We start from the raw sequence: 14,487 nt of genomic DNA, 5'->3' as shown, positions 1-14,487 counted from the left end.
CAGCCTTCATTAGTTCTGGTAGTCTCTGCCCTTCAAGGACCTGTTCTCTCACAGCTGAACTTACTCTGCCAACAACAGAGCCCCCCCAACAATTGCACTCACCTCTACAGGCTCAGAAGGGATTTCCAATTTGGATAGTTTAGCTTTGGCGTCTGTCTTCAAATCGGAGACTTCTTCATAGGGTTCTCTATGGTATTCCTCCTGGAAAGGTTTGAGATCTGGCGATTCATCTGGTGCCTGATCTTGGCCATCCATTGGTCTGACATAGGCAGTCGGTTTCTGCTGCATTGCACTGGTTTTTGATGGCAAAGGCGGGGGAAAAGTCTGAGAGGAAGGCTGAGTGGTGCTGGTCAGGTTAACCGCTGAGCAGCCCCGACTTTCCTTCTCTTGTGATCCTGTCACTAGGTTCTGAAATGATTTTGTTTGACTGTAGGTCGGCCCATGACTTTTACTGCTGTTCTGTGACCTGGAATCGATATGCTGGCTGGAATGTAGAGGTGACAGGGGCGCCACTGGAGAAGACAAAGATGATAGCAATGGAGAAAGCACCGAAAAGGAAGGCTGCAGTTCATTAGCATGACCTTCACCAAGCACATGCCTGTCATTTCTCTTGTGGTGAAAATCCACATGACTTCCCTGGCTGCCATGATTCTGTTCTTCACTTTGGCTCTGACCATTGGATAAGGTGTGACTCTTGGCGTGCAAACCTGGAGCTGGGTCTGTTCTTGATTGTGCCTTTTGGTAGTGAATGGAGTGGCTTGAAGCGGGAGGAGCTACAACCGTAGGTCCCATGGGTGGATGGTGGGTTGTGCGGTGGAATGAAGATGGTAATGTATGGCTGGTCTTTTCAGGGAAGTATGGGTGATGAGGCTTTTGTTGTGGGATCAGAGAAGCGACATTTTTAGGAACTCCAATGAGTTTCTGATGGGATTTGTTGTGGCTCATGAGGTCCTTGACCTCCTCATAATTGCCCAGCATGTTCTGAATTCGGCTTGACAACTCATCTCCTTTATTAGTCTGGAATAGAACAGAGGTGGAAGTTAAAAAAGCATGGACCCCCCCACTCCAAGAGATCCAGCTCAAGAAGAGACATTCTCCAGGGTCTTAATTTAATCACCAGGCACCACCACCGGTGAAGTCACACATGCTCATCTTGATTCTGCATGCAGTCTCTCCAAAGCAAATCGGACTGCTTTAGTCAGTGTTAGTCCTTCTGAATCAAGATTGCAGATGTGCTTGCAGTCTTCAGGAACATTAACATCAGACCACTTCGTTTCAACCACAGCTGCAGAAAGAGACAGCCAAGCTGCTCTTGAGCACTCTCCTTCAAAATCCCAGACTACAAGAGGCCCCCAGATGAATATGCCCAACCCAAAGTCCATACTGCACCTGCACCATCTACAGAGCTTTACGCGCATACATGAATTTAAGTTAAGCAGATGGGAAGATGCTGGGTTTGCATGTATCATGTTCCAGTCTGCTACACCGTAGGTCCAGCTCTCCTCCTCCACCCCAACCCTCCTTCCACCTTTTCCTCCACCACACCCTCCCTTTACCATTACCTTGTAGGGTTCTGCAAAGAGGGGAGCCTTCTCAGGGCTCTGGTCTTTCTCCTGGAGAGCCTCCTGATTCCGCCTCTCTCTCTCTCGAATACGCTGCAAGTTTCTGTCCTCGTTGTACAAGCTTTAGGAAAGAGAGAAAGAAAGGATGGTTAACACTTTATACCAGTGTTATCAACAGGCATCTACTTTGTGCAGAAACATGTGTTTTCATACAACAGTATGTGTCCAGTGTGAAAGTAATTTTGAAATCCACAGAGTGGTTATAGCTGAAAAGTTAGTTATGCCAAGTATTTGCCCTACTGCATAGTAATGGAATATATGAGGTACAGCATGCAACCTTCTGAGTGATTTCTACTTCTGATACAATGCATCGGTAAGGGTGGGAAGGGAAAAACTATCCATTTAATTGTGAAACACAAATTGATAACAAGTCAATGTGGGCGATAAGTGCATGAGCTGGCAAATCCAGTTGCAATGATCAATGTGAAGACTACCATTCTTGTTCTCCTCCAGATTTCTGCCCTGACTCTTCACTTGAGAGTGAAAAAAAAAAAATATCAGCCATTTTGAAGGTGCTTCCACTTTCAGAGATTGAACTTTGCCTACTTTATCAACAGGCTTAAAAACTTTACTCTCTGCTTTAAAGTGACATTTGGAAAGCTGCTTACCTGACAAACCATGTAGTTGCATTTAAAGCAATCACATAAATGTGTTTAAAGAGAAGGTCCCAAAAATTTGGAAGACACCAGGTCAAATCACCCTGTTCCTCCTCAACCACATATGTGTGTGCTCAATTCCACCAGCCCCACCAAAACAACAATAAAACCGTGACACACGCACAGCAGGATGACTTCATGGAAAACCAGAACCTTTAAACTACACCTCCTCTGTGAAATACTACTGCAAAATAAGGGAATCTATTGCTCTAGTATTTATGGATCTTTGGGGGAAAAAAGCATCCAGGCATACTATGTGGATGAAGGTTTTTCTCTCCTCTCCTATTTCTACTCTACTGCAGCCCACTGCATACACGCAATTCATATACTCTCCTTAGTACGCTGAAATTCTCAAGTATCCCAGTTTGGAAGGGAAGAGCTTTGTCTTCCCCACCAGTGACATTTCTCAAATACCACACCAAGAATCATCTACTGAAAGCCTGACCATCCTTAAAGGAGAGTCAGAAGACTGGCTTTGCCGTAACAGTTAACCAAGAGGTCTGACTACTGCAGAGGCGGTTTCCTGTCTCAATGTGAACTCTGGAAAACGATGCTGTCTGATGGCAAATTTCCATACATAGAACTGCGGCAAGGATGTAGTTGTGCCACCGAGACAGAAAAACATATTCAGGGGTTAGACTATGCACATTTTAAGTAGTTTCCAACTTTGTTAGGGCTAAACTTTCCAAACATAGCAAAACAGAAGTTTCCAGTAAGCACTATGTATCCCACTTCTGCAAACAATGCAAAGAATTTTAGAAATAAAATAATCACAGATCACTGATTCAGTAAATATACACCATCCTTCTGTTACAAACAATATCCAACAGACACATTTCCTCTGTGCATCTGATATCATTTTGCATGTGAGCAATTTCATATCTATAATCAGTTAGTTGGTCAGTTGCCCTGCATGTGCCAGAAAAGCTGTGTGCAGTCACCTATGGGAGGTATCAACTGCAGAAGACAAAAGATTGGGAAGAATTATAAAGCAAACAAGAAGCGATCCTGGCTACATCTACTGCTTGAAACTGTATCATAGCATCACAGAACAGTCTGGGTTGGAAGGGACCTTGAAGATCACCTAATTCCAACCCTGCTGTCATGGGCAGGGACACCTTCAAGCCCCATCCAGCCTGGCCTTGAACACTGCCAGGGAGGGGCACCCACAGCTGCTCTGGGCAACCTGTGCCAGTGTTCTGCCTAAGTGAATGCATTTCAAGTTGACAGCATTTTTTAAACTTATCTGTTCAAGTTATCTGGAAAGTTTTTACTGAATTTCCTAAACACTGCAGGAAATTAAAAATGATTCTGCAAATATCCTTTATATGAACTTCAAAGAAATTCCCTTAACGCCAAGCATGAAAAAACCCACAGAAAATGCTTTTAACAGCTACGATGCTGGCTTTTAGCACAAAGGACGCCTCTGAAACCTCCTCTTTCCCAATCTGTGATGCCATGACCCAGTGTCAGTACTGACACCAGCTGTAGAACAAACTTGTGTCGTCGTCCCCCGTCCCCCCCAGGGACAATGATGTAACTTTTATCAATTGGCTCCTCTTCACCCACTGGTCCCCAGTCCATTTCCCCCATGGCTGCACAAGCCATCAAGCTAACACAGTGGGGAAGGCAAAGGAACAAAACCACAGCCCTCGGTGGCAAGTCCTCACTTCTTGCAATTTCACAGCCTCTGTGCCCTGTAGTTACTCTCTTCGCTTAAAATATACAGCTTTCTTGCAATGAGCACTTACAATGTGTTTGGACTAATCAAGGCTCTTACTGCAACCAGGCGCTCAGCTCCAGCTCTCCCCCACCCACCCTGACTTTTTCCTTTTGAAGCTACCACCAACTATGTTTCTGAATATTATTGTTAGGCTCAGTGTGATGCTGAAGGTATAAAAGGACAATTTTAAGTTAGTTTTAACTCCTCCTTGAGCATCAGCTGTTTTCCTAGTCATGTTTTCCCTGGTCAGTTCTTAAGCCATAATTTTCATCATCTGATAGACAAAAGGACATCCAGGAAATTAAAAGACAGAAAGAGGATGTATTTTTTACAAGTACAACAGCAGCGCTAAAGAGAGCAAAGCTCCTTCTCCCGCTTTGTGCCTTTTGATACATGTACACCTTTTGGTCTGCACAACACTGCTGAAATCTCGGCCTGCCCTGTTACTATTTCTGCCTTGATCCACACCATGAACGGCAAGCACTCAGACCTATGCTGTACTTTTTAGTACAACTGCAGCATTAAATATACATACTTGGTTTTGTTTGTTTTCTCCTTAGTACTTATTAAACTACTCATGGTGTTGGCTGGAGTACACAGCACACAGAGAAATAGTGCTTGCTTGCCCCAAAATAGATTTTGCTACTGCAACTCGCAGCTTGCTGCGGCACACGTCAGATCCAGGCCTCCCGGAGACAAGCTGTTGAGCTGGCATAGCTCTCTGCTGAAACCCAAGATAACAAGAAATGAAAGCAATACATAAGGACAAAAGCCAGAGCCAATGCATCTCTTTCTAAAACAGGTTGTTTTCAATGAGCCAATCTCATTTTCTCTTCCCAGGTAAAAGACTGTTTGCCTCTTTCAGAGAGGACAGAGAAAGACATAAAAGCCATGAGGCTGAATACAAGTCTTTTGGGGAATGCTGTCAGGACTAAAAGAGTAACTTCTCACAGACCCATTCCCAACCTCCCTAACAATCTCAGTTACCTTTCAAAAACTCTTAACATCACTCCTGGACCATACCATACCACTTTATAACCTGCATTATTATTTAGTAAGAAGGCACATGCAATAGTATTTGAATACTTCAGATTTCTGCAGGTGCACTATTATAGCAGTGGCCATTCCTATAAAGCACTGAGGACTCAAACCACCTCCACACACTGCCAGAGTCAAGCATCCTATCTTGTAATGACCTCACTACTCTCTGCTTGTTGAGTTTCCAACAATAATCTAAAATTTGCTCCCCTGGTCAGCTTCTTCACGTAACATTTATTAGAAAGGAGATAACGCAGAGCAACTTTCTTAAACCAACAAAAAATACACACAATACCGTATTAGATGGATCCAGTTACCAAGCTGGGTATAATTTCCACACGCCAGGTGGCTGATGTGGGGATTCAATGGGGATCCACATGTTCACATGATCACACATGTTCTCCCTTTGTTTATAAACCTATACAGAACAGGACTTACTATTAACAGGTTTTTTCCTGTTGCTAGGTAAAAAGGGCTGGAGCCATAAACTATTCTAATTACTATTCTTGCAGGAAAATACAAACCAGCATGCCACTATCAGCAGTAAACCCAGGCTGAAAAGCATTAGTGATGATCCACAAATATCTGCATAACCACATGTGTATCTCCCTGGCTGGAAGAGCACTGAGAGGCTGAATCACTCCACAGTGAGACTCTGCTGCGAAACAAACAAGCGGAAATTCTGACCAAGAGGTTTTGTGCAGTTATTTCAACTTGCAGAGCAGGAGGGTGAGCCAAAGCCCACTGAAACAGGCAAAAAAATTCTCAGCTGTTTCAACGGACTTTGTGCTGGGTAATGAGAGTGCATTCTTCAGTCATGCAAAACAGGCCTGACCTTGGGCACACATGAGCAAGCCTCCCGTAAAATGAGGGGAAGTCATCATTTGGAACACTATATAACAGTTCACAAGGTTCAGCTGCTGCACTTAAACAAAAAAAAAAAAAAACACAAAACACCCCAACCAAACCCCCCCAAAAAAACCAAACACAACCCAAAAAAACCCCACCGCCTCAAAACAAAAACCCACCACACCCCAAAAACACCAGTCCTCAAATATTAAAAATATGAGTTCATAAATTCTAATCATAAATCAAACCATTAGCACAATATTGCTACTCATATATTTCATCCTATTTATCACAAACTCTTAACAATAACATCGTCTTAATAATGAAGACAAAACAGAACATGTATGTGCACATGAGCAAAATTCACTGGAAAGGAAGCAGGCAGAACATCAGTGATATGTGTGAAGGACTGGGGGAAACCTTGTGGGCTATTTTTATTTGTTCTCCCAGGATAAAAATCTGCTGTCAGCACTGGCTGACCAGGGTTCTTGTTTTATATTATGCCTTGCTGCAAAAGTCTCATTAAATCTTAACTTTGAACAAAAGAAGCCCATAACTTGCAAGTAGTTTAAAAACTAACACCAGCAATAAAAAAAAACCACACATCCAAAACCAACCCACTAACACCCCCCAAAAAAAACCCAAAAAACAAAACAACCAAACAAACAAAAAAACCCAAAAACAAAACCAAAAAACTAACCCAAGCTACATATTATGACCCTGCAAATTGTTTTCTACTAAAACACTGTGCTACATCCATGTGGATTACGGATATCCTTCTATTTCTAGGCTGGCGAGCATCCAAGTTCAGAGCAATCAAGCCATCTTGCTCAGAGATTCTGATTACATTCAAGCAAAAGGAAAACCCCTAAACAACTGTAACTTGTATCTCTTGCAACAATGACACAACGAGAAGCAGCTATCTTTCCTACATGTATTGCAACACTAAACATCTCACACCCTGCTTGCTGCAGAAACAGCAGCTGTAATACCTCTAAAGGCCTCTTTCTTTCCCTGAACCTTCACTGACCCCAAGCTCTCTTCCCAGCAATAAATTCTTTTTAAAGAGTGTATGAAGAGAGGAGGGCCGGAGGGGAGGGGAAGGGACACTGCCTTTTTGTAATAATGCCAGCTCCTGCAGGTTGAAAAGATGACAAACATGCCTGCTCCCGGACAGCAAGGCGGGCATGGGTGCTCTCACACGTATGAGATGACGGGGCACTGCTCAGCGAGGTTAGCCATGCGCTGCTGCCACTGCAGACCTCTTTGTACTGTCACAGTGGCAAGTGGCCCAGGCTGCCGGCCACCCCTTCAGCCCAGCCATCATCCCCCTCCACTTGGCTGTTCAGGAACACCATCCACCCTCTGCCTCTCTTTCTGCAACGGACCCAACCAATTTTTGTTCCCAGTCTCCCTCCAACTTTAGCGTGCAGAAAGAAGCACATTTTAAAAGCAGAAGGATGAGGGAATAAACACTGAGTGGCTGCATGACTTGATCATGCAGTTGAGAGCACCAGCCCCCCCTTCTCTAAGTTACAGGCGAGCCCTTAAACTACTTCAAGACAACAGCTAAAACTCATTTTAATTCGTGTATTTTATCATGGAGGCATACACTTCCCATGCACGCTGCCTCGTCTCATACTGCGGGGCTTTTATTTAAAAATAAGTAAATTGCATTGCACTAGACTGCATTCCTAATTGAGAGCAGAAGCATCTGCTGTCTGCTAAAACTTCCACTTTTTAAATATAAGCCTGTAGCTACCCTGGTCCCAACACCTGAGGAGACATCGTGTCTGTCCTGGCCATTTAGGGGTATTTGTTGAGATGCTCTTTAAAGCTTTTCAAAACCTGGGCTATGCTGTTGAGCTTAAGGCCGCCCAGTTTCCCCAAAGTCAGCGTTAAGGAAGGCAGGCAGAAAGCATCCGAGAGCCACCATCAGCTCAGTCCCTGTGTGGCCCCATGCCAAGAGGAGAGGAAGGAGGTCTCCATGGCCAGCCAGGCGCCACCAGAGGAAACCCGCGCAGCGCAGCCGCCTGCCAGTCTCCAGCAAACCGTCCCATGCATGACAGAGCTCTAACCTCGCTATGGCCAAAGCTGCAGGGAGAACCCCAGCTCCAGTTCTTCAGGTACCTCTCCAGATGAGCTTTCATATTAAGATTTTCCTAGAATGGGCACTCAAAAAAACCAAAAAACTGACCACCAACCTCAAAACCACCTCCAAGCTCTTCCTTACTGTTGTGGAAATGCTTTGTGAAATTTGGCATTAGCATGTCAAGCACAAGGAGCAGGGGGTCTCCATGGTCCCACCACATCCATCTTCAGAGGGGAAACAGTTCCAAATTTGAGAATTAAAAACAGTGTTGCACTTTCTGCAGCTGGGCTACACTTGACATGTCATCAGGAAAACCCAAACACCCCATTATGTTCAAACAGTCTGATGAGACTGAATGCTCACCCTGAAATGTTAGGTCAGTTTTGATCTTCAAACATGCTCCACAAAAAGTAAACACACACAGAAATCCCCCCTGCCCCCCCCCCCCCCCAAAAAAAACACCCAAAACCCACAAACAAAACCCAATCACGCTTTGCTACACACCGAAAGAGTAAAATACTCCTATGCTCAAAGCAGCACAAGCTGGAGAAGACAGCCCACCGGCTCCAGTAACAGGGCTAAGTTCATCCAAGCATACACCCTGACTCATGACATCATCCAGGCTTGGGTCTGTAACAGAAACCATGAAAATACCAACGTGATCTGAAGCCACACTCAGTGACGTGACAATCCTTACTACAGAGTTCCAAATGCTGATATGTGACAATCCAGCCCATGACAGCATTTTCAAAAAATAGATGGTGCAAGAAGGAATTCTGCTTCTCCTCCTGTCCTGTGTGTTCTCCAAATGAAAATGAAATTAAAATAGAAGTCTGCTTTAGTTTTAGTTGTAATAAGATCTGTTGCTGGCTCCCAAAAGGAATTAACTCAACAGCAGTGAGGGAGGGTAGAGAAAGGCTAAAGCAAACACAGAATGAGGATGCTCACTTCCCTCTGAACACACAGAACCTCTTCCTTCGAAACACTTCAGAGAGAACATTTCCTTTCAGTACAACTGCAGGAAATCACAGATTTATTGAAGCTGTTTTATCATTAAAATGGACTTAAAAAAAAAAAAAAATCATGAGAAGCTGCTGATGATCATTTCTCAAGACTGAGACATATTCTTGTTTAATCTCAACACAAGACACATCACCCCCAAAAAAAGATTAAACAGAAACCACACAGATTCACTGGAACAGGCTCGCTGCAGCACTTCAGCTGTGCTACCCTGCAAGTCTCCATAGAAGAATCACCACCGATTTATACAGCCAGGATCACATCTACAAAGATTAAAAATGCAGTTTCATTCATCAGCCCATCAGCTTGAAAAGAAACATGGATAAACACAGGGCACAGAAAGTTACCGAGCATCCCAGATGTGCTCAGCTCTCAGCTTGTATCACCCAAGTAGCTTGCCTGACCGTGACTGTAAGGCAAGCAGATGAAAGGATGACATTACATTTAATACCAAACAGCATCAAAAATGGCTCGCCCTAACCTTGGCTTCCTTTCCTTTATGGAAATATCATCAAATTGTAACTTGCTGGATATTTTAAAGTTCTGTTTCACATCAAACACTATTTCACAGAACATACATGGTTTGAACAGAAACAAATGATAAAGAGGAAAACATATGGTAGAGGCGCAACAGATGGTACAGTTAGTCAATTATTTTCTGCATCATCATCAACCAGCTTTGGTACATGCTTTCCAAAAAAATACGTATCTTTACACTGGAGAAATACGAGTTGGAATGCATTTTTTTTTCAAGTTTATCCAGCCCTGTTTACTAACTACAACAGCCAGCATTAGAACCACCGAGCAAGAGATCAATACCTCACAGCCCATCCGTACTTCTATGATGACGGTAAGAAACCTACCTGCAAATATTTCTGAACAAAAATAAAGTTCCAAGAAAATCCAGTACGGCTGGAAGCTTTCCTTCAAAAGGATGAATGAACCGCTTTTCCTTCAAAAAAGCAATGCTGAATACATTTCTTCCTATGTTCTGAATACACAGCCCTCTAGGTTACACCAAAACACTGAAGTGGAGAACAGCTGGGATGTTGTAACAGGCAGCAGGGAACCACCAGTTTGCTAAAGCAGAAACTAACTTGGTTTTTGCCAGAAAAAAAAAAAAAAATCAGTTCTACCTATGTAACATTAAGCATCTTCTCGCTCTGCCTCTTACACAGTAATCTTCAGGTTCAAATTCTCATTTGTTTCCTATTGCTGTTGCCAAATTAAAAAATATATGCATTACTCGGCCATTAAAAGGCTTTTGCTTCCTTCTGGCATCAATAGCCCCTTTCTTCATCAAGTAGTTCCCAGGAATAAGCCTGAACGTTTCCTGTGAAGAGCTGAGCCCCTGCAGTGCCCAGTGACTTTATCAGGAATTGTGAACTCTCAAGATGTTCTGCAAACATGACAAACACAGAGTCGAGCCTAAAAACTCCAAATCATCAAATGGCTATGCACTTAAAAACACACCCCAGGATTTGGAGCAGTATTTCTCAGCCTACACTCTACACACCACTAAAGGCTCAAAAGAGGAGAAAGATTTGTGTCAAGATGCCAATTACTGATGGTAACAATGTCTTCTCTGCCTACTCAAAAAAGGCAAACAAATGAACGGCTTCTGACTTGGATTTTCCCTCATGCAATGAAATGTTTAAAATCTAATTTTTATTTAGTTGTAAATGAAACCCACCGTAGCAGTATTGCACTAGACAGGCCCTGGATACTTTTTTTTTTTTTTTGATAGCATGGCACCGTCCGGCCTAAAATGCTTCCAACAGGAGTGCTCCAAGCTACAGTGCTCCCTTAAGCAGCAGAGCATCCTGTTCCTCCTGCCCTCCACAGCGAGAAGAGCTCTCACACCCGAGCTGACCATTCCTCAGTCTCCACAGACACACCATTTACCCTACAAGCAGAAAGCTTTGGATTGCAAGAGGCAGAAAAGCCTCATGATGGATATGTATCACAAACAAATGACACCCTCCCCAAAGCGGTAAATCCCCGAGGCCAGAACGCAGCACGCAAACAGTCAGCCTGCCAGCAGAAAGATGCTCCCAACAAAACACAGGAGCTCACGCTGAGGGCCAGCCTCGCTTAACATACAGCAACAACTCGGAAAATTTAGGAAAATGTGACAATTACTGCAGCTTATACAGTCTTCCCTTAATCATCTTCAGCAACAGCCCTGAACTATGTTGCCATAGTCAAAGCACCAGAACAAACCAAGAGGCAGTCTCTCCACTCATGATGCTGCAGAATGATGATTGCTTCAGATGCCTCTGAAGAAAGCCAGGCTTTCAACATCACCCTATGCATGCTGATGTTAATAGAACGCTGTCAAAAACGGTGTTAATTATAAGTTAGCTGGGGAACACAAAAGTTGTCATTCTCCATCTAAATGCAAATACACTAGGACGACTTCTAAGAAGGTGTGGATGTGTGATGTGTAATTACAAGCAGAGCAGCCAAGGCTTTGGAACCATGATGAATTTAAGGCTTTGTTTGATCTGGATGTGGCAGGCAAAGGAGGAAATGTGAAAAATTTAAATCACCAGGTATGTGCGATGAAAAATCCTGACCGCTTTGCCTCTTAAGAGACAAGGTGCTCTGTATACAAAAGCCTAATTCATCAGGCACACAGCTCAGGATTTCCCCAAGCCCAGTAACTGGTCTGCCTGCCTTTCAGCCCTGAAGGCATGTATGTCTTTTTGGGTAGGTAAGTAAAGATCTGCAACTTGAGTGCCATTTCAGTAACTGAGTATGCACAAAAAGGTTCAGACAAAGCTGCTGGTGCCTTGGCTGCAGCACTGATAGAGCAGCTCCAGATGTGCAGCCTAGGATGAGACCCAGTTATGGGACTATCCCAAGAGCACCCTCGCAGCTGCACACCGAGCAGCCTTGGTTCATAGAACCATTTGGGATGGAAGGGACCTTAAAATCACCTAGATTCACTCCCCCTGCCATGGGCAGGGACATCTTTCACTAGACCAGATTGCTCAAAGCCTCATTCAGCCTGGCCTTGGTTGTGGTGATCCAACTGTGACAGGACTGAGCTTACACATGACCAGCTTTTGCAGGAAAGAGAGGCCCATCCATGTCTCTTCTCGCTTCATCAGCAAGGATGAAAACATTAGCCTGCTCAGGATGCAGACAGACATGCACCCAAATGACTGGTGTTACTTTGCAGAGGTGACAGTGAAGAACGAGTTATTCTGAACTTCACTCTTTTTATCAAAATGGGAGACTTCAGTCTGCCACTAACACAGTTACGCTCCCCCGTCGCAGAGCTGAGCAAACATTTTCACATAGACCTGAGTGCTGCCAGCAGCGCTCCCACAGTGCACACTCAGACCCAAGACCGATCTGGTAAAAGCCCTGCTGGCACTTTGAGAAATGCATACCCAGATCTCTTAAGAGTGTTTTACATCCTGGCTTTGTCTGAGAATCGGTCTGTTTGGAGAAACAGCATTCCCTGCTGAGCAGATCCTGCTCTAACAGGGAGGGGACCCTGAGTCACCCACGATCACCCCAAGACCTGTCTGCAAAAAGGTCTGAGGAAATGATCACACAAACAGAAGAGACATTCACCCTTCAAAGGTACTTACATCATGCCTTCCTAGATCAAAGGCTGCTGGAAGTAAATACAAGGCCTTGGCACTATCAACAAACACATGGGGTGTAGCCTTTCTACCAGAATGCAAACTTTGGGTCTGCTTGGAAGTTTAGCTCAGACAGAAAACATACACCGTCAAAGCACAGGAAAACCAGATTTCAAAGGCCAGCCGCTCCGTCCCTTTTGCTGCCGCCACAGCAATCGTGCATCTAATTCACATTTTTATATCCCACTCCATTCTACTTGTCTTCTTTCACGTAGTCCCACACTCAAACCATTTCTAAGCACTATCCCCCTGCCCCCAACCTGCTTCAGCATGCCAGTTCATAAGGTATTTAGAAAGGAAGACTCCTAGAAGCCTTCATGAACCACCACCCATCGTCACAGTGACTGCAGCATCATGCTTTGAGTTTTCATTTACCATTCTTCTCGATTTGTCTTGGCATCTTCTTGCATTAGCCTAAGAGCCATTCTGACAAGCCTTGGATGTTATCTTCTTGGATGCTTGTGCTGAGGCAAACTCCTTCCATGTTAGCTTATTTTCCAATGAGAATGGCTACGCTGCACAACACAGCCTAGAGCATCTGCATTCACACCACCCTGATACCAGCTGCCCCGCTGAGTCAAGTTAAGGGCGGCTGAACCGATTACAAAATGGTTCAAGGCCACAAAATGCTCTTCACGTGAGCAGAACAGAAATTTTCACTGACATACCTGATGGCTGTAAACATCTTGGAAATTGCTATACACAGACTTACTTTGTGCAGTAATTCACCACTCTCCACATACAACAATGCTGCTTAAAAATCCAGCTGGATTGCCTAAGAACCAGCCAGATTCTGATGTTAAGTGGACAAGCAGGTGAAAGACATTGCTCAATAGGTTTGTTTAGTTTACAGAGGAGCACATACATGATGGATGGCTTTATATCCTTACATTCTTCTTCTTTCCCTTCTCCTATCCTGAAAAGCATGTTCCCTGAGTTGACGTTGTCTGTTTTTTGTTTTTGTTGAATTCAGTTTATGTTTTTTTCCTTCAAGAAAGTTCTATGAAAAATTAGTGCAAAAAAAGGACTTTTATACAGAAGGTGCAGCCAACTTCACATTTTCAATACTGTTGATAGGCCATTTCTAATCAAACGCTTCATACACACATACAATGACGTCTCATATAAAACTACACCCCAGTAGCAAGCTTTTCCCATCTACGAGCAACTTATTATCAATAGCTATGGAAAGATATCCCTAAAAGCCTATGAGTCACCCTTACCACAAAAAAAAACGGCTATTCCTTTTTTGTGTTTTCATCTACCAAGTGCCACGCACACTAGGACAGCAGCCTTACTAGCAGTTACACCCATAAAGATGAACACATTTTTACCTGACTTCCTAGAGTTGGCAGAGCTTCCCACGTAAGAACTGTGACACATTTCCAGATCAAAGCCCAGGCTTCTACCAAATATCACACATGAAAAAGAATTGCCACAAAGCCCTCACACAGTGTCATGCACACTTCTATAGAATTAATGAAAAAATTACATGAGGAAATAAGGAAACAAGAGAGGAAAAAAAAGAGAGGGAGACGTCCGTCTGTCAGAATTTGCTCCAGGGTTTCTTTTTCCAGTGGTATGCCAGACATTGAGAAATCCAACCAAAAAAAAAAGTGTTAATGGGCAAGGGAGAAGTTATCTCTAATGATGTACTTTCATTTTGATTTCCTCAGATAAGGAGGAGAAAGACAGAGACAGTTGAAAAACACATCCACACACCGTGCAGTCAGTTCCCAGAGCTGACCAGGGCTGATCTTGCTTCACCCAGTCCAAACATTTCAATACAACATAGATGCAAAATAACTTTAAAAGGAAGTGACCTAGG

At 43.8% G+C, this 14,487-nt stretch overlaps 1 protein-coding gene across 4 annotated transcripts in view; it reads right to left on the bottom strand.

The window, feature by feature from the left end:
• The window catches only part of AFF1 (ALF transcription elongation factor 1), a 99,008-nt gene that overhangs the window by 63,375 nt on the left and 21,146 nt on the right, over positions 1–14,487 (bottom strand). For all 4 annotated transcript variants that reach the window (XM_056359948.1, XM_056359956.1, XM_056359968.1 and 1 more), the window contains exons 2-3: positions 1,563–1,683; positions 103–1,017 (exon numbers count right to left, since the gene is read on the bottom strand). In XM_056359948.1, coding sequence (XP_056215923.1) covers positions 103–1,017; positions 1,563–1,683 — 1,036 coding nt within the window. The remainder of the gene's footprint in view (positions 1–102; positions 1,018–1,562; positions 1,684–14,487) is intronic.

This window comes from Falco biarmicus, chromosome 1, assembly GCF_023638135.1.
Source record: "Falco biarmicus isolate bFalBia1 chromosome 1, bFalBia1.pri, whole genome shotgun sequence".
Lineage (NCBI taxonomy): Eukaryota > Metazoa > Chordata > Aves > Falconiformes > Falconidae > Falco > Falco biarmicus.
Note: the sequence above shows the minus strand (reverse complement) of the source record. Positions and strands in the feature narration are given on the sequence as shown.